At 42.7% G+C, this 19,213-nt stretch overlaps 1 protein-coding gene across 1 annotated transcript in view; it reads left to right on the forward strand.

Annotated features, from left to right (window-relative positions):
- CREB5 (cAMP responsive element binding protein 5) overlaps positions 1-19,213 on the forward strand; it is a 1,617,326-nt gene that overhangs the window by 468,506 nt on the left and 1,129,607 nt on the right. Inside the window, exon 4 of the mRNA XM_069648241.1 lies at positions 7,856-8,013. Coding sequence (XP_069504342.1) covers positions 7,856-8,013 — 158 coding nt within the window. The remainder of the gene's footprint in view (positions 1-7,855; positions 8,014-19,213) is intronic.

Below are 19,213 nucleotides of genomic sequence, written 5' to 3' on the forward strand. Positions count from 1 at the left end.
CCTTTTTCCCTCCCTTGCCTTGAAGCGCTTTGAAACACATTGTGTATAGGCGCTATATAAATGAACTATGATATCATCATATCATATCATCATATCATATCATATTAGCTGAGACTTGACTTAATCAATGTCTAACTAGAATGCAACATTTCAGCTAAGATTTCAGCTGAGTCACAAGCGCCACATCACCACCCATTAGCCATCGCTGGATGTACACCTCAAGTTCACAGTCACATGCGCAATGCTTTGTGGGTATGCAAGTTAGTTTTAATAATGAGGTGCTGTCCTTTTTGTAAAGATGGTTTTGAATCTGTAAGAGTTTGTTGTTCAAGTCGGTGGATATTGAGCCACAGAGGTTCTGTGGAACAGTCTGTGTGGTGTTGCAGATTGATAGATTTGTGAATTCCATGTGGTGGTCATTGTGTTGTGCCTAGTGAGATTGTTGGGCCTTTACCGTCACTGGCATGTAGATCTTGAATTGTAGGTAGTTTAATGGTGCGGAGGTGTGAGTCTGACACAGTGGTGGCATGTTTGCTGGCAAAGACCTTTATATAATAGTAAAGAAAAGGAACACCTATCTTGACCTATTTTTATGAGGTGTTGCCCTAACTCAACAAGAACACTAAGGACGTTGTCAGGATGTCTTATAAAATAAAATGTCCACTGTCCTGTGTCCAAACCAATTTCCATCCCTTACACTAAACTAAGGAAGGAATAACTGAGCATCTTCTTGATCCAGAAGGAGGCTTCTCTCATTATGATACAGATTTTTAATGTCAGGTCTTGATGAGAAAACACACAGAGTGACACTTTAAACACTGTTCCCAAGTATCAGGGGGAGTCTCTTCCCCTTGTTCTTCTCTTTAGTTCACAAACTAGTGCTAAGCCTGGTTCACTATCCTGCCAGACTTGACTTTAGACCTTTTTATCACAAAACGTAGTTCCCAAGTATCAGGGGCGGGGGTGGAGTCTTGTCCCCTTATTCTTTCTCCTGCTCAAAAATCTAACATCAAGTATGTTGCACTATCCTGCCAGACTTGACTATAGAACTTAGAATTACAGAAAATGTCTCTTCCTTTGGCAATGAGTCTTCTGCCTGTTGTTTTAGATTCTTGCACCTCTCTTTCTGGTTTACCCAGTCCCAGGTCTCTCTGGGCTGTCTCAGTGTCTCTGTGACTTGTTCAGTAGCTTCTTCCTCAATTGTGTGCGTGCTGGACCAATTCATATTATCTCAGGCACTCCCTGACTTGCTCTGTGCCCCAGCCCCCTGACTGTGTACTTCTTCAGTCTTTTATGGGTCCTTGACCCGTGTGTTTTGCTTTTGTGGGGCTCGCCCAACTTCAAATGGGTCCCAGACTTTGATATGCTGTTTTTGCAGGTTCTCTAACCCTGCTTCACTCAATGTCCAACTGAACAGACCTGGTGTATTCTCCTACCATGCACTGTTCCACATACAATATTTTATAAAGTTTGTTCCAGTATTTACAGTTTGTTTGTTATCCCTTTCTGCCTCTCTGGACATTGATATGCGTCTTTTTAACTTAATTGGTGCCCTCCATGTCCCACCAGCCGGCCCAACTCTTTCCCTACCTTCTGGAAATGTTGTGATGGTCTCTGGTGTGTCCTGGGAAGCGAGCAGGGCTTCTGCACTTCTTCTGCATTTCACGTCCTGCCCTCCGCGGCTACACAGGAGTAAACTCTCCCTTGCGTCCTCAACTGCGCATCGTTTCCTTGCCTTGGCTTTGCCAGTCGGGTTTTCTTTTTCCCCTTCACTTGACAGGTTTCAGCACCATGGAGCTACTGGAGACACTCGTACCTCCTTGACAGTGTCTCGTTCTCTTCTCCTCGGGTCTCTCACCACGGTACCAGCATCTGGTTCCTCCCACTCCAGGGCTGGGTTGACACGGTACGCAGTCCTTCTTTGCCTTTTATCACCAGAGATGTCTTTAGAAGACTGCACCGTGTATGTTGGTTACGCTGTGGGCTTTTTTGTCAGTGATTGCATGCACTCCACCTGACTAAGCCTCACTCTTTCTCATCCCAATATGATCTGTATGGATGAAATTCTCTACTCTACAGAGATATGTAGAGGTGTGGCATACCACAGGGAACTGAGTGGGGTGAAAGAAAGGAGGGGACAGAAATGAAGTGGTGAATACTGCGTTCTTCCAAGGCAATCGTCACTTGTCCCATGGAGGGCTTCCCTCCCCATTAGATCCATTTGATGGATCTAATGGGGAGGTCCATCAGATCCATCAGACATCCATCCCTCCAGGGGGGCTTTCGGGTAGCGGCCTCACCTCTCTGGCCTCACAGGAAGGGACTTACCCCATGAAAGCAGTGACGATACCCTGGGATTCGTCACAGTAGTATGTATATTTGTCCGCATTGCAGCAGTTTTTCATCCACATTTGTCTTACCCTTTGGTTTTCTTTCATGAGATTGTGGAGGTTTATTGAGTAGCATCAAGCAGCATGCTATTTTTTAGATCACATAAAGGGCTTTACCAGGTCAAGCTTAGGGTTTGGGGTGTTGGGGTGTCTACAGTGATCTGTACAGAGTACCTGATTTGGTGGTAGTGGGAAAAGCAAAGTGGGAGTAAACTCTCCCTTGCGTCCTCAACTGCGCATCGTAGACCTGGTATGGTAGACATGGTAGACCTTGCATGTAGTTTGTTTACAAACACATTTCCAATAATCAATCATTAATAGAGGTGCTTGTTGTCGTATAGGTTCTGCCCTCTATTGGTACTAGTGGGTGCATTGTGAGGTGGTGCATTGTGGAGGATTGGGGAACAAAACAACAGGTCCAAATTAAGTGGTTTGTTCCCCCTACCGTTTGACACCACACTTATAAATGCATGTGCAATTGCAGTTTTTACCTTTTTCTTTTCCCCACACACATTTTTTGTCACGTACGAGACTCTTGGAAAATGTGTTTTTCTTGTGAGAAACAGCATGTGCTTTAAGGAGCAATTGGCAACAGGTGCAAATAGCTCACCATGTGCATGAATCAACAGGTGCCTGGACCACATTAGGGTTCATTCCTGATTGGCTCCCGTTTTGGAGAGCCTGAAGAATCTTTTTTGTTACATACTTCTTCTCCTGGCCTCACATTTGTCAATCGCACGTATTAATGTGTCTTCTCTTTTTCTCTCTCTCCGGTCTCTCGTCTTTTCCTCTCTCTTTTTTTTTGTTTGTTTTTGTTTTACCACACTTGGAACCCTTTTGCAAGAACGGCGATAATGATAAGAACAAGTGGTATTTGAGATACCTCCTGTTTTAAAAATCCCACCTAATTACTAGTTGGGAGTTTATAGATCTTTTAAAGCATGTGGTACATAACCATTCAGTTGTCATCAATACCTTAAAGGCAATATCTGAACTGCTTACAGGCTATATTACTGCTTCCCGGCACTTGTTTGTTTTAGTCTGTAAGAGGCCTGAACCGGCCTTTGCTCTGCCAGTGCATTTCATTTTGTTGGGTCCAGTTAACCACAGGAGCAGCAGAGCGCCTCATACTAACCACCAAATACCCTCAAGGCCAGGCATCCCTCCTTACACAAGGGGAACAGAGGGATGTGACCTGGTCCCCTCGGGGCAAGGGATTAGAGAGCGGAATGGAGGGAGTGGAATCTGCAGAGAAGGGTGAGTAGAAAACAAGAAATCACAAGAAGTATATGTGAGAGTGTGCCTTCCTACCTCTATCTTGTTGCTCTTCACCCTTTGCACGGTTCCCTGATCACCTGGAGCAATATAGGCGCTTCTGTGTAAACCCTCGCTGCTGCAGTGTAGATGGCAATGGAAGAAAGAACCACCAATGGCCTAGTTCTTCAAGGGCAGGGGGAAAGGCCAGCTTCTCAAAGTATGCCCTACCCCTTACCCTTTCACTCGTCTGTATTTGCCCTATCTCACACTCTCAATTGTGCCCCCCTTCCTGTATTTATTCCTACAAGAGTGGAGCATTCCTTACGATCCAATGATGTGTTACAAGTTCAATGAGTGGTTATGCACAATTCTTGGTCAATAGTCTGACATTATACAGTTCTCCACGGATTAAACAATCATTGCACAAAGGTTAGCATCAGCGTTGCTGTCCATGTTCACGGGACCACTGTGGTGTCTTCAAACAGAAATGCCTCAGATCGCTAGATCACTAGATCTCTATTTCGACCCTCCCGCCACTAGACATCTTACTTCACAGAAGTCCTCCCCAACAATGGGCAGAGCCACTGACTCCTTCACTGGCTCGTGGGAAACACCAGGATCACAAGTGCATTCTTCAGTGCATGACCATTAAAGGGCAAATCCAAAAAGGCTGCTTGCACAGCCTGCTGGGCATTGCGGTTCCTCAAAGCAAATGGCCATCTACAGTATGGGTCTTACTGGCTCAGCAATAATCCTTTGCTTGCTGTCCTAGTTACTAAACATAACCCACTGGCCCTGCCCTAATTGCTGTCCTGGCTTTTCCATGCCTCCAGCAATGCCACAAAAATATCAGCCATCACTGTGTTGTTTGCTGCACAATGATCTCCCCTTAGATAGTGTGTAATGACACAATGGAAGGGCAGTATGTACATGGGAATGATTGTGAATCTGTGTAATGTCAGAGGGAAAGCTGTGGGAAGGGGAAGGCCTGGACCTGGGTGACTGCCACACCTGACTGGTGAGCTAGGTAGATCCTAACCATTTTTCACACCATGATGTTAACTGAGTTCAAAGGCTTAGAACGTTTTAATGTAATGTGCAAATGTGATGTGTTGGTGTGGCCTTGTTTTAAAGAAGCATTCAGCAATCATATTTTAATTATTTTTTAAATTGCACACTTTTACCGGCAATTGTCTCATAGCAAAGTGTCCATTTAACATCTATAAATATGCATCATTGGTTTGGCCTTAATAATCCTGCTAATATGCATTACATTATGAAAAAATCAGCCGCAAAGGTTATCAGGGTTTACTTTTACAAAAAAACTTCCATGATTAGAACATAAACATTTATGTTCATGTCTGCTGTATTTATAACACTGCACCATTATATCTAAGGTGCTGACATACAAGTTAGTTGTAATTGTTAACAATTCATCATTATATCTGATGGGATTACACAAAGGTCTGCTGTATGCTTTTACATTACACCACTATAATAGAGCTGATCTGGAAAGCTGCTCAGGTCAGGTCCAGTTGACAGGAATGCTGTGTGACATTCTCTCATAGAAACAAATGAAGACATAGACATGGATGGAGGTGGCATTTTTTCCTGGTTGGAGGAGACTTGATAAGACGCCAACAGAGATTGCTGGGATAAGCTGAAAAGGTCATGGGGTGAAGATGGGACCTGTGTCAACCCTATATACTGAACTCTGTAAGCGGTGGGCAAACTACAGATTTTCTAGAAGACCCAATAAAGTGGATTCATTGTTTACTGACTTCATAGCTCAGGGCACTAGGCCGGGCAAGATGAGACCAGTAGTTGTTCTATAGGAATTTCCAGGGCAATATAATCCCCCCCTCGGTTCTACATTATTCAGGTTTTATTTTTTCAAGTGTAATTGGATTCTTGCTCCTAAACTGAGGAGCTTAACTAAGATATGTTTCATATCTGTTTACATTTTGTCATAGTCTTGAAATGTGTTGTTGGCCCACTTCTATTCCGGGTACATTGAAGTGGTGATACACGTTTGGACATAGTGCATTTCGAACCCTATGCACCCTTTCACACTACTTCTGACCAGGATTAATGATCCTAAAATATATTGGTGGATTGGGCAATGGAATCGAGTAGGCGGATTGAATTGGTTACCACTATTTCTATTTTCTATTCATGGTTTTAGATCCTTTTAGAATATCACCCTAAGCAGCCATTTGAATTCGATAAATGTTTAGATTTCCTGTTTGCAGATTTGCTATTGCTGAAGTACCCTCACTGACTACTGGCTCGCCTATCCTGACAGCACCAATGTAAATGCATCCATAGTTTTAGTGTGTCATACTTTGGATGGCTTTACACAGTGTTGATAGGCTTGGGAATCCTAGAAGTGAATAGGACAATGTGTGATGCCAGGAGTATATTCAAGCACATTATACAAAATATTGGGAATTGTTTCTTGTTTAAAAATAAATGTGAATGGTCATGTATTACCTGTATAAAAAATGCTAAACAGCCATGTCAGAGCACTTGTCATGTTTTTCTATTTTATCGTATATTGCAAGTGCAAATGCGTGTTGTTTCATTGATAAAAGTGTAAGCAAGGTTGAAGATATTTAATATTTTAGGTAAGAGAAATCGGTTTCTAGATGTTCTGGTGTAGTCCCATGACAATTGTTATGACAAATAGTAAACCTGTTAGACCCTTAAGGGTAGATGGTTCTCTGGTCATACACTGAATAGCAATATCTCTCACTGGTGCCTTGTGCCGGGAATAGCATTACTCTGTGCCACAAAACTTCAGACAGCCCCAGGTGGGTATTCTGACTACCTTTGGGGTGGAGGTTAGGCTCCTGCAAGCGGGGTCGGATGAAAATCATGTCATAGTACTACCCGGTTCTATAAATAGAAAAGATTGTAGTTCGGGAGGATATCTTGCGCTCACACCATACACTTGATCTAAGTTTTAAATTTTTACAAGTCCAACATCATTATTCATAAAGTCACTCCAAGTGTTCCTTCAATATGAATGTTTTTAATTCTTCTAGAGAAAAACACAGCCTGTGTTGGACTTGTAAACATTTAAAACTTAGATCAAGTGTATGGTGTGAGCGCAAGATATCCTCCCGAACTACAATCTTTTCTGTTTACTTGCTACAAGCTCTGTGGGAAGCTTGAGGGAAGATTATTACTTGCTGCCGACCTTTCTTTTAGGTTTTAAGAGTGGTAAATAGCGCACGCAATCCAATAGCGATCCCACAAAGAAACGCTAGCCGGTTCTATAAATAGCCCATGCTAAACCAATCTATGTTTAGGGGAGTTTATTAGAAATGGGTGGTATTAAAGATTCCACTTTATTTTGCTGTTACCAACATACCTGTAACAAGGCCGTATAATTTTGTTTAACTTGTACTTTTGAACACTTTTTTCGGTCATTTAAATTGTCCTTCTGCTGTCTCTGCATTCTTTTACCTCACTATTATTTGTTTTATTTTATATTGCTCTTAACTTTATTAAGTTCCCTGTTTCTGCCTTCGAGGACAAAGAACACTATATCAGTTTTTTAAATAAATTCATAGACATGGATCTAAATATGTTGGCTGTTTTTAGGACAGGTTCACCACATCTCTGCCCCAAACCTGCCTTGCCTAGCGACCCAAGCTACACCTCATTATGATACGAATAAGGCCAAAATATCTCTGTGGTCTCATTCAGAAGCCCTGTAACCTATAGGTTTGCGATTCAAGGCCCCTTCTGAGTGTGGGATCAAGCCTGATTTATGTACGGTCTTCTGTAAAGGCTTAGAAAGTTGAAAAGGATGGTTTGCATTATTGCACAGTGGATCTGTTTGAATATGGCTAATAAGAAATGGAAGCATCCTACACCTGTAAGGATCATATTTACATTTAACTGCCAAACATGCAAGTAGAGTGGACGTGATTGTGAATGGTGAGAGGGTTCCATTAGAAACAAGTTAATAGTTGTAAGTGTAACAATGTGCTTGGCTAAGCGGAGTAAGCGCCCGCCGGCAGATAATCTGTATTGCAAAAAGAGAGTGCCACCATGCATGCAAGTAAAGTAACAGCGAGAGGCTGTTTGAAAATGGGATGGACCAGATCTGCATACATGTAGCAGGCATATAAACAGAATTTCATAGGCATGTATCCTTCAATAAATAAAAATTGTTATTATTCTTTCTTTTTGAATAGACCATACAAATGCATAATTCAGTTGGACAAGGGTCTCACCAACACTCGAATAATAGAATGCAAAACCACGACACCAGTGTTGTGATTCAGCAAGCCATGCCTTCCCCACAGTCCAGCTCTGTCATCACCCAAGCACCTTCCACGAACCGACAGATTGGGTAAGTGATCTCCACTTACATTTCAGTGTGAATTCTCCAGAAGATGACACAAGGGTACTGTGTCATTGAGTTAAGGTTAGATTCTGATATGTGTAGACTCATTGCACTAAAGCTGGCTGAATGTGAGTGGATTGTTGCAATTAGTCCTTCTTGACTATGATTTCACTCTGGTTGTGGAGCAATCTCTCTGACATGGTGCTCGGTGTATATTGTGTCTTTGCCTTAAGGCTTGACAAGCATAACAGGTTTAGCCCATCAACATCTGGACTACCTGGTTGAGCAAAGTTGTGTTTCCTTTCTGTTGACCATTCGTAACACTCAGATGGTCATTTTGTGATTTCAATTGTATTTATCTGCTATTTTATGCAACAGTAAATTCACATTATAAAAACTGTGATCTGACGTACAAAATAATATTAAAGGTAGAATCATTAATGTCACAGAATTATGCCCTGGTTACATAGAAAATGTTGGTCTAGATGTTTCACAATGTTCATTATACTCATGGTGTTTGAATGGAAGTGGCTTAGAAGTTCAAATATACAAATATATATTATACAGACACGTATGTATATATATTTGTGTATTTAAATGCTGTCATAACTCTTTTACTTGTGTTGGCTTTGTTATTTTATTATTTTCTGTACACATGGTGCAGTTTTGTTTTTTGCTTTTAACTTTTTGGATGTGTCTTCCATTCTCTGAAAATTGTATGGTAGAGCTCTGCTGATAGGATGATGCTGTTTCACTGTTTCCTGTGCTTTGTGCAAGAGGCAACAGCATGCACAATTATCCTAATACATTAATACATTTTTGCCTGTAAATAATGTAGCATTATTCAGTGAGGACTGGGACCCTGGCATTATCCCACTTAACAGCATGAGGTGCAGTTGGTGGTGAAAAAAAGGGTAAAGGACAGTACAAAAGATTGTAGCTAAGGTGCCCTTGTTCCCACTTGTTTAATGAGGTACAGACTAGAACACATTGCTTGCTATGGTATATGCATTTGTAAATACTGAAAGAAATGGAATAGAGCAGGCATCACAGACACTTTGATGGAGGTGGTGGTTGCCCTACTAGGATTGTCATGGTAGGAAAGGTCTCCTATGCTGATGGTGTCATGGGCAGAGCAGAAAGATGTTTGTATACAGTGACTACATAAGCTTGGATGCATGTCTCCTACAAAAGGGTGTGAGGTATGGATAGTGTGCTGTGTGGTGTGGAGAAATTTGTAGCGTGTTATATGCCGATATTTTTTCTTAAACAGTACTATTAGGTATATATGTGTGTCTGTGTGCGTGTTTGTGTGTGCATATATATGGTTGTGTATGTTTGCATGCATGAATGTGTGTGTGTGTGTGTGTGTCTGCGGTTTCCTGGTAAATCATCCAATGACCGGATGTAAACTTCAGAAGCATGGATTATGTGTGCTGCTTCGCTGGGGCATGTGACGATTGGCCATACTTGTTTTTTGGACATGTGAGGATTAGTGATACCCAGTGCTGGGAAATGTAGGGTCTGGCCTTACAATGGACAAAGGCTGTGAAGACTCTTCATATCTGTCGCTGTATAAGTGGGGGCTACAATTATCAGCTACTGGCCATGTTGACATCAACAGGTGTGCTACCCAAACCATGTAGAAATTAGCATATTCTGTTGCTGTCCATGTGGAGATGCCAATAACCATTGTTACTGACCATGTGGAGACTCACAGTATCTTCTGTTATTGGCGTTTCGAGACTGACATGACACTCTGTTTTGGCGACTGTAGATTGGGTTTCTCGTCATTTACATGTATACTGCAATAGTAGTTACTTAACATGGTTAGACTGTTCATTCATTAAGGTCTCTCCAGAACGTTCATTCAGTTGAGAAAATTACCAATCGTGGCTTCATATTGTACAGACAAAAACATGACAAATAAAGGTAATGTGTGCAAAAAGAAAAATGGGAATAATACACATGGAAATGCCTGTAAAATAAATACCATGAAAGCAGAGCATTAGAAATAGTATACAATGCATGTTCTGTCTATACTGGGCTATGAGTTCCTTTAGGCAAAGGCCGGCACTGTCAGTACTGCCCTTCCTCCTCTGAATGTGCCACCATCCATTGAGGATTTGGCTGGCAGAACGTTTGCCACTGCTTATCTCAGCTCAATGTAATCATCACGATATTACACTACACGTGAACCAACGTTTCCTGGGAACTACATCAGGACAAGAGACAGTTTATTTTAGCATTTTTAAACTAAATTCCTAGAGGGTGTTTCCTGATCTCCTACCCAAAGCATGAATCAGGTTAGAATAATAATAAAAATAATAATAACATGATGATGATGATGATGATTTGAAATGTATAAAGTGCACGACCGCCCAAAGGCATCTTGACACTATGCAGAATACAGTCATAATTATGGCCCATATCATATTTTGAACATGAATGTCTTTAGTAGCTGACGAAAGCGTAGATGATCCACAGTTGCTCGCAGATGGAATGGAAGAGAATTTCAACTTTTTTGTAGCAGCCATTGACAAAGCACTCCCTCCCACCTGGGAGAGCCGTACACAAGGAACATCAATCGTACACAAATATAGAGAGCGGGCAGAACTTCCTCTGTAAATATTCAGCCCACTGGTTATAAAAAGCCACAGGCAGCCAATGAAGCTGCCGCAAAGCGGGGAGAGAGAAGTATGGTAAGGAGTGCGAACCACTAGCCTGACTGCAGCTTTTTGGAGCGCTTGAAGGCGATGGATCAGATAGAGTGGCTGTGCTAGATATAAGGAGTAACAGTAATCAAGGGTACTCAGAACAAGTGCAGCGACCACTGGTGTGTGGAGATGGATGGGTAGAAAACCAAGCAACTGCTACAGAACCCGCAGTTTAAAGTGCCCGGTAGGCCAGAAAGCAGGAGTCCAAAGAGAAAAGATAGAAGGGGGGGCCTACCACCAGGATTTCATTCTTGTCCCCATTTAGCTTAAGCCAATTGCGGTACATCCAACACCCCACATCCTCCAGGCATCTCGGCAGCTGAGATGCATGATCAGTATGGTGAAGATCAGGACGCAGAATAATGTTGAGTATCATCGGCATACAAATAATACTGGAGGCTGTGGGACTGGATGAGCTCAACAAGAGGCTGAATGTATATATTAAACAATATAGCGGACAAGGCCGAGGCCTGGCGGACCCCGCAAGAAAGAGGAACAGATGCAGATCGAAAGGGGGGGAAAGAGAGAGTTTGGAAGCGATCACCAAGAAAAGCTGAGAACCAATATAGCACCTGTTCAGATATCCCCACCCAGATGGTCAAGTAAGATGTAGTGGTCCACAGTATCAAAAGTCGACGATAGATCTAAGAGAACCAAGGCCCTTACTCCACCCTAAAGTGAGAAACGCGCAAGGTCATCCACCACAGAGACTAGCATGCTCTCAGTGCTCCAGCCAGGACAGAAGCCGGGGCACTGCGATACTGATTCTGGGTTCTGACTCTAACCTAAAAAAACTCGAATTACTGTGCCTTCAACATAGATGGCAACATAATCAAAGTGGCAACTGAGGTAAAAACATTAGGTTTCTACCTGGACTCCACATTATCTCTCAAAAAACAAGTTAATTCCCTAGCGTCCTCCACAATTTACACCTGCAAATTAATCAGGGCCTGCAGACCTTACCTCTCCAAAACTAATTGCATTACACTAGCTAATGCCTTAGTAATGTCTAAATTGGACTATTGTAATGCCCTCTATGCAGGTGCCAGCAACACTGTCATAAATAAAATGCAAATATTGCAGAACAATGCTCTTAGAGCAGCGCTGGACATTGTCATGATGCCCGCTCCCGGGGAGCCGGTTCAAGCCTGGCGTCCCCGAAAGCGGACATCCAGTCCCCAAGGAAGGACCCAGCAACCCCATATAGGGGCCCTTTGGACAGTGTCCTGGCGCCTATGGTGCCAGGCTCATAAAAGACATCAGTCCTGGCGCCATAGGCGCCAGGCTCATTATGGGAATGCTTGGGTGCACTTACCTGATGCAGACCATGCTGCAGGATCCCGGCCTCCTTGAGGCCTGAAAGGAACTACTTTACCTGTGGGACTAATTTACCATTCGGGCGTGGTCGGGGAAGGATACACACCTGATTGGAGGAAGGATACATACCTGGAACTTCTTCCAAGGCTATTTAAACCCCACCCGAACAGCCACACGTGCTTCCCGTTGTTCTGCATCTAGCAGCTGCACGCTCACCGTTTCTGCTCTTGCATCCTGACTTCTGCCACGCCTGCCAGCATCCTGGATCACCTGCAAAGGAAGAGAAGAAGAGAACAGAAGAAGGAAAAGTCCTTACCTGCTAAATCTGCATCCCGGAGACATCTCGCCGACAATCCTGAAAAGGAAGACTTTAATTTAAAAGCTCATTGCGTCGATCGCTGCAGCGCCGCATTCCACTCACCTTTACAGGGCGCCTCCATGTTCAGCAGCAATCATCCGGATTCGCAGTCACGTCCCAGCGCCTAGGGAGAAAAACACCAGAACAAAAGGGGAGAGAGAGAAGGGAATAAGGAAAGCTAAATCTCCATGTTAAGACTTACCTGTTGATTCATTCCCTCTTCATTTCGGGTCCGCACCGCATCCTGGAATTTCTGGACCCTGGCCCCTAAGGGGAAAAAGAGACATCAGCGTTAATGAGCGAATGAAAAGACATTACCAAAAAACGCTCATTAAAGACTTACCTGATTTCTACAAGGATTTCACCGCTCATCTCGGGTCGGTGCCTGTTCTCCGGCATTCCGTACCCCGGCCCCTATGGGGAAAAAGACACTAGCATTAGTACATTAATGCATGGACACAAGGGGAACCTCTTATCAAAAAACGTACCTGGAAGCCAAGCAAGTTTGGTTCTCACCAATCCGAAAATCCAGTGAAGTAACTGGATACCAACGCCCCCCTGCATCAGAAGCAGGATGGAGAGCTCGTCCTTCCAGACCCTAAGGTGAGAGGCTACGAGAAATCACAGAAGGGTTTCAAGGAGGGTGAGAGGGGAAAGTGGGAGGCCGATTGCATTACCCGCAGACAGTTAATCCCCTATTTTCGCCTACAGAAGGATACTTCTGCGAGCCAGACAAGCCAGATTTGGGGGCCCGGTCCAGTCCGTCTTCCGAACCCTGCGCATTACCTTAGAAGAGGTCACAGCAGCGCGAACCAGGCCAGCGCCTCTGTGGGAGTCAGGTGAGCGTAACAGACATACCCCGCAGAGCCCATATATCTAACATCAGGAAAGACCATCACTGGTTAAAAATTAGTGACATAGTTCTCCTAAAGATGCTATCCCTCACCCATAAAGGCCTGAACAATACTGCGCCCCCCTATATCTCGGCTAGACTGATTAGAAAATCCCCCACTCACCAAACTAGAGCCTTTAACCACCTCCTACTTGAAATACCTATATTTAGACTGTCCAAAGTGGGTGGGGCAAGCTTCCCTGTCAGAGCGGCCCGTGCCTGGAATGCACTCCCCACCGCACTGAGAGCTAACCTACCCTACACCAGATTTAGGTGTAATGTGAAAAATTGGCTCTGGATTAATGATGGCCTACAATTGCGCTAGGCCCGGATCGTTTATCATATTTAACTACCTGATACCTCTGATACCCAACAATAGACTATCGCATGTAAGGGACATGCATTTTTTGGATCTTACATTCATAGTCTGCTCATTCTGTATTCCTGTTTTGCAAATTTATCAATAATATATGCACTGTATTTTCCGTATGTATCCTATGTATGTAACCTAAGCTTAAGTATTCTTATAACTGCTGCGCCCGGCTACCCCTGGGTTTTGGTGCGCATTATCAAATAATAAACTAAACTAAACTAAATGCATTAGAAAGTGGTTTGATGTGCGCCTTTGGTTGAAATTCACAGCTCGGACACTTGTAGAAAATGTTGTCTGGGACACACATGTGCAAATATGTCATGAACTGTTTAATTAAAATGCATATTTTGTGGTGCTGCATGCCATTACTTGTACCTGCTTAGCCCAGACTGCTCCCATCAGCTACTATTAAATAATTCCCTTACTGACAGATCCACCAGGGTGGGAAATCTAAATGTTTCCAGGACAGGGCACTGGGCAAAAAATGCCAGATTAACTCAAATGAAATGCAGTCGAATTAGAAAACCTGACGCCGCTTGCCCATAAAGTGCACTCAAGGGGTTTATTATTATTTTTTTTAATAAATCTTTTTTTATTGGTTTGTTAAACAGAGAACAAAAAGAAGAAAAAGAAAGGTAGCACTTTCAGCATGAGTACACAATATTATTATTGATGACACACCAATTCTCAGCATTAAATGACACGGGAGAAGAATAGGAGAGATGGCCCGGACCCTGGATGTTTGACTCCGCTCTGGTTTGGATCACATATGATATATTTCTGAAAGCCACAGGGGACCCCACACTCTGGGCTAGGGTATTAGTATAACTAATAATCTCAGAAAAGAAGTCCAAAGGATACAATTTTTAAAGACAAAGTATCAAAGGATTTTATTATACCTGAAACATTATTTTACAGCACTAGAATTACAAATTACATAGCAGGAAAAAAAAGAACATACAAGTTAAATAGAATTCATACCATTCAATTGTTTATTCATTCGTCCACATGCGTCCATAATGCATCCATACACTCATACCAAACAACAATGTGTATAAAATAAAATCTATAAAAAGTCATAACAAACAATTGATCATTTTAATTATTATAGAAAAGAGATGTGCAATCAATATACATGGCCACAATAAATTGTGAAATTGGTCAAAGGTTGGGATGGGTTACATAAATGTCCGAGGGCGACCTCATCTCAGATTTCTCAGATCACCTATGAAACATGACCAAAAGCCGAGCCAGGTGTTTGACTCAAACCTTTATCGGCTTACTCAACTCTTAGAGCAAGACGTCTTTTTGGGGTATTGGTGTGCTTTGCCAGTTTTCTGTTGTTATATAATTACATTTCTTCTAACAAGGAGCTCTTTTATCATGTGTTGTTCAGGGACCTCGTTTTTACGGTCTAAAATCGACCTTATCACTGATTGAGAGCTGTTCCTGTTTACCAAATAGAAGATGCTAAAACGTACCCTGTGCGATATATTACATTCACTGAATTTTTAGATCAGTAATTTTGTCAATTTCTTTTAGACTGAACACTTTTACTGATGCTTGCAACTAAGAGAATTGTGTCCAGTGCCATATTATTGTTGTTGAGGGGCCACAAATAGAAACATTCATGCTCAGCAGTTTGCCTTAATTTGCTCTTTGAGGCCCTTCACTGTGCTTACACCAGTTGTTCCCAGGTAATGAATAGCTGGGTGTACGCACACTCCCAACACTTAGGTATGCATGCGTAGGTCTCTTGTCCCAGCAGGCAGTATACCCACCCTTGCAGACAATCCGTTTTGCATGGAGGGAAATATGGGGACAGGACATTAGGTGCACTTTGCACCCGCATTCCTGCAGCCAGAGGGTAAGTGGCTTTACTGGGCCTCATTCCGAGATTGGAGCTAGCCATGGCACTCCCTCCAATAACGGTACCGAGTCCACCCTTATTCAATGGGGACTTACCGGTCTAGTTGGACCTTTGCCGGACCGGTAAGTCCCCATTGAAAATACCATTCCCCATTCCCATTTGAGCCCCCATGGGGCTCAATGGGAAGGCGGAAGGCGATAATAACGGTACCACAATTTGTGGTACTGTTATTTGCTCCCGGGAACCGCAAAGGGACCTCGGAATAGGGCGCAAAGGGATTACCGGCACCGGTGTCCTTAACGGTGCCCGGTATCCCTTTGCGCCCACCTCGTAATGAGGCCCACTTTTAGAGTCTTTGGATCAAATGTCCTCCCTAACTAGCACATTGTTTTATGAAATTATACATTTGAAATATTATTTTGCCAATAAATCAATGCTTACATTTTATGGTTATACCAAATAAATTGCCTCGAAGATGTCCTGGTCTGGAGATACTAATGACTTATTGTGCATTTTAGTTTACAAAAAGCTTTTTTGGACCATCTTTCTACATACAATAAATATATACGTAAAATCATAGTACATATCATAAAACATGTCTATTAAAAAATGCACTGTCAAAATGTATTTAATTGAAACTGTAACCTTAAAATGCACTTAAAAAGTTATTTATGTAAAATTAAAAACTAGTAAGGCTAATAGCACCAAAGCCCTCTAGTCTCTAGTGTTACATGAACCATATACTCGAAAGTTTTCAGACTTCAGTAAATTGGGAGTGGTCATGATGTACTAGATATTACGACTAGGGACTGCAATTCTATTTTGTCTATCGCATGCTTTTTTTATGCTGCCCTATTTAGAGAGTAAGATATCATGTTAAATATAAAGTTCCATAATGTTCTATCTTCACTTTGTGCCCCTATTCTTCCCATTTCGCCGTAACATTTGAAATAGTAGTCCAGCAAGGTATTGCAACCCGTCAATACTAATTACTACTGCCAGTACTACTAATGATATTCATATTCTTATTAATATGGCATTAATCCCCGTTCCAAGGGCTGAAACGGGGGGGGTTACCACCCGGCAGGCCATGTTAATGACCTGAGCGAAACAAGGGCGGATAACGAGGGCTCTGGGCCGTTACCCCCCTTCCAACCTTGGAACATGGAATTAAGGCTAATAGCACCCCAGGTTGCCAAAGAGGTAACATGGGGTGCTAAAAAAAGTATTTTCCTTTGTTCAACGAGACGCTGCGCACGTCCCATTGAATGAAGGAAAATACATTTCAAAGATGGCCACCATGGAAAGAGGAGGGGGAGCTCCGTACGGAGACCCTCTTCCCTTTCCATGGTGGCCTGCTGGAGCCAAGGGAAAGGAACGGCTGTGGTGGCGGCACTTGCAGCCTCTGATACAAGGTAGGTGGGGGGAATAAATAAAAAGCGGACAGACGGTAGGGGAAAGATTGCTGCGGGGGAGCCGGCCGTGCATGGAATGGGGGCTTTCATCACTGATTCAAGCTGTATTCCTAGCCACTTGATTGGCAGGCTCCCCATGCCAGGGTGCTAATAATAATAATAGTAATAATGTGCAAATCCATTACTTTCTTCTCGTGTGTAAAATTCTCTTCAGTCCTATCTAGATTCTGGAGATAAGAAAGTATAGCCACGGCCTCCACATTGGCATAGGCATCACATATACATTGGTATGGGCACAATTTATTCCTTGGTATGCACATGCCCTCCTCATTGGTATATTAATCACACAGGCAATAGGATAGTCATTGCATACACATTGGTATAGGCATCATGTATACATTGAACTAGGCCTGACTTACTCCTTGGTATACACATGGTCTCCCCAATGGTATAGACATTACATACACATTGGGCTAGGCATGATCTATTCCTTGGTATACATATGGCATTGGTTAAGGCATCACGTGGTAATTGGTATGGACATAACAGGAGTTTATGAATAAAGCACCCATTCACCCCACGGAGGAGCTGGGTGATTTAGACAGATAACACATGCATAGTGTTACCCAACTCAATGGCACATCACATCCCGATTGGTAAAGACAGACATGTCCTCCACATTGGTTCATGGTTAATATGGTGAAACTTGTGGTTCTCATTTGTTCTAGGTAATGAACACACATTCCCTACTAACTATCTTTTCGAAGACTATATCCAACAACAAAACAATTTCAAATAAAGAATCCACAAACATCGCCAAACAGGCATAGACATGGACATTTTCATTTACAATATATTATTTTAAATATGCATACAGTAAGTACCTTATCAAAACGGTTTTCGGAGTGCTTTACAACATATTTACAAACACTAACATCAATAACTAGAGATGATACAATCCACCATTCTCATACAAATAAAATACGATTACAAATTCTATCTCTCCACATAAAACATTACAATCTCATAAAATTATGTTTTATCATCGCCAAAGATAAACATTTTAAATTCACCCTGAAAAGTCAACAGAGACAAAGCCAAGGGAGGTCAATCCAGAAATGGGGGGAAGCAGCACAAAAAACGTGTTTAGGGGTCTGAGCTTTTCTTGCCAATTGGTGATTGCTTCATTCAATCTGATTTCTCCCCTTCCCCTGCTCCCTTGACCATCTCAGCTCCTCTGCAACCCTGCATGGTACTTGCCATCCCCCTGGGGGATTGGCGGGGAGGAGGTGGGGGGTTGGGCCTGGGGCCTTTGTAGAGCACTCCATTGCTTCCCAGTTAGGGTTGTGCTGTATACATCACAAGCATAAATACACAAGATATCTAGAAAACTCAAGAAGAAAAGTAGCCTTGCTGTGAGAGTCGATGTCACCATCATAAAGCCAATGCATTGAAGCCCAATAGAGAGGGTGTCCCAGACGCGTAGCTTTATAGGTTATACAACCTCATTAAAAAGGTTCGAGCTTCAAGAGGAGATCCATTCAAGTACTTATAAAGCAGAGAAGCTGAATAACAGAACCAAAAGTACTTCTACCAATAACCAGTCCATAAGGTGAGTGAAAAGACAATTTCAAGGGTTGAAGGACCGTCTTGGTTGCTGCCAGTGGCAAGGTGTTGTCTCCATGTATGTGAGAGAGAATCGGAGACAGAGCTGCCACTTGATAGAGTTGACTGCAAGAAGGGCTTTTATCTTCTGTATCAGAGATAACTGCTATTGTGCTTCTTGGGGATTGTGTAGAACAATATAGCTGCAAGGATGACTTAGTATCCAGCAAAAAGCCAAATCCCTTCAAATGTAAATACAGTCACGCAGGGTTGAATTTGCCCTGGTAGCTGCTCCAGACCAAACAATAAAACGTTTTATTTTAATTATTGTACTTCAGGTGGACCAATGCCGTCTAGCATTTAAATACCGAGAGCCACTGTCTATGGTGATGGACAACATTTGCAAATGAAACAGGAAGATAGATTTGAGTGTTCTATGCATAATGATGAATGGGGATGCCATATACTGCAACTAGTTCCCCCCAGATGTGCCAAGGGGAGACTAAACACCAAAAGTGACAGGATAGACCCCTGGAGCACACCACAAGACTCGAGGGGGGTGACCACGAGGACCCAAACTGAACAACTTGTGCTCTATTAGGTAGGAGAAAATATTACTGTGTATTATATAGCAATTCTTGCTGGATTCCATCAGCCTC

This window comes from Ambystoma mexicanum, chromosome 2q (genome assembly GCF_040938575.1).
Source record: "Ambystoma mexicanum isolate Mex_15411 chromosome 2q, UKY_AmexF1_1, whole genome shotgun sequence".
Lineage (NCBI taxonomy): Eukaryota > Metazoa > Chordata > Amphibia > Caudata > Ambystomatidae > Ambystoma > Ambystoma mexicanum.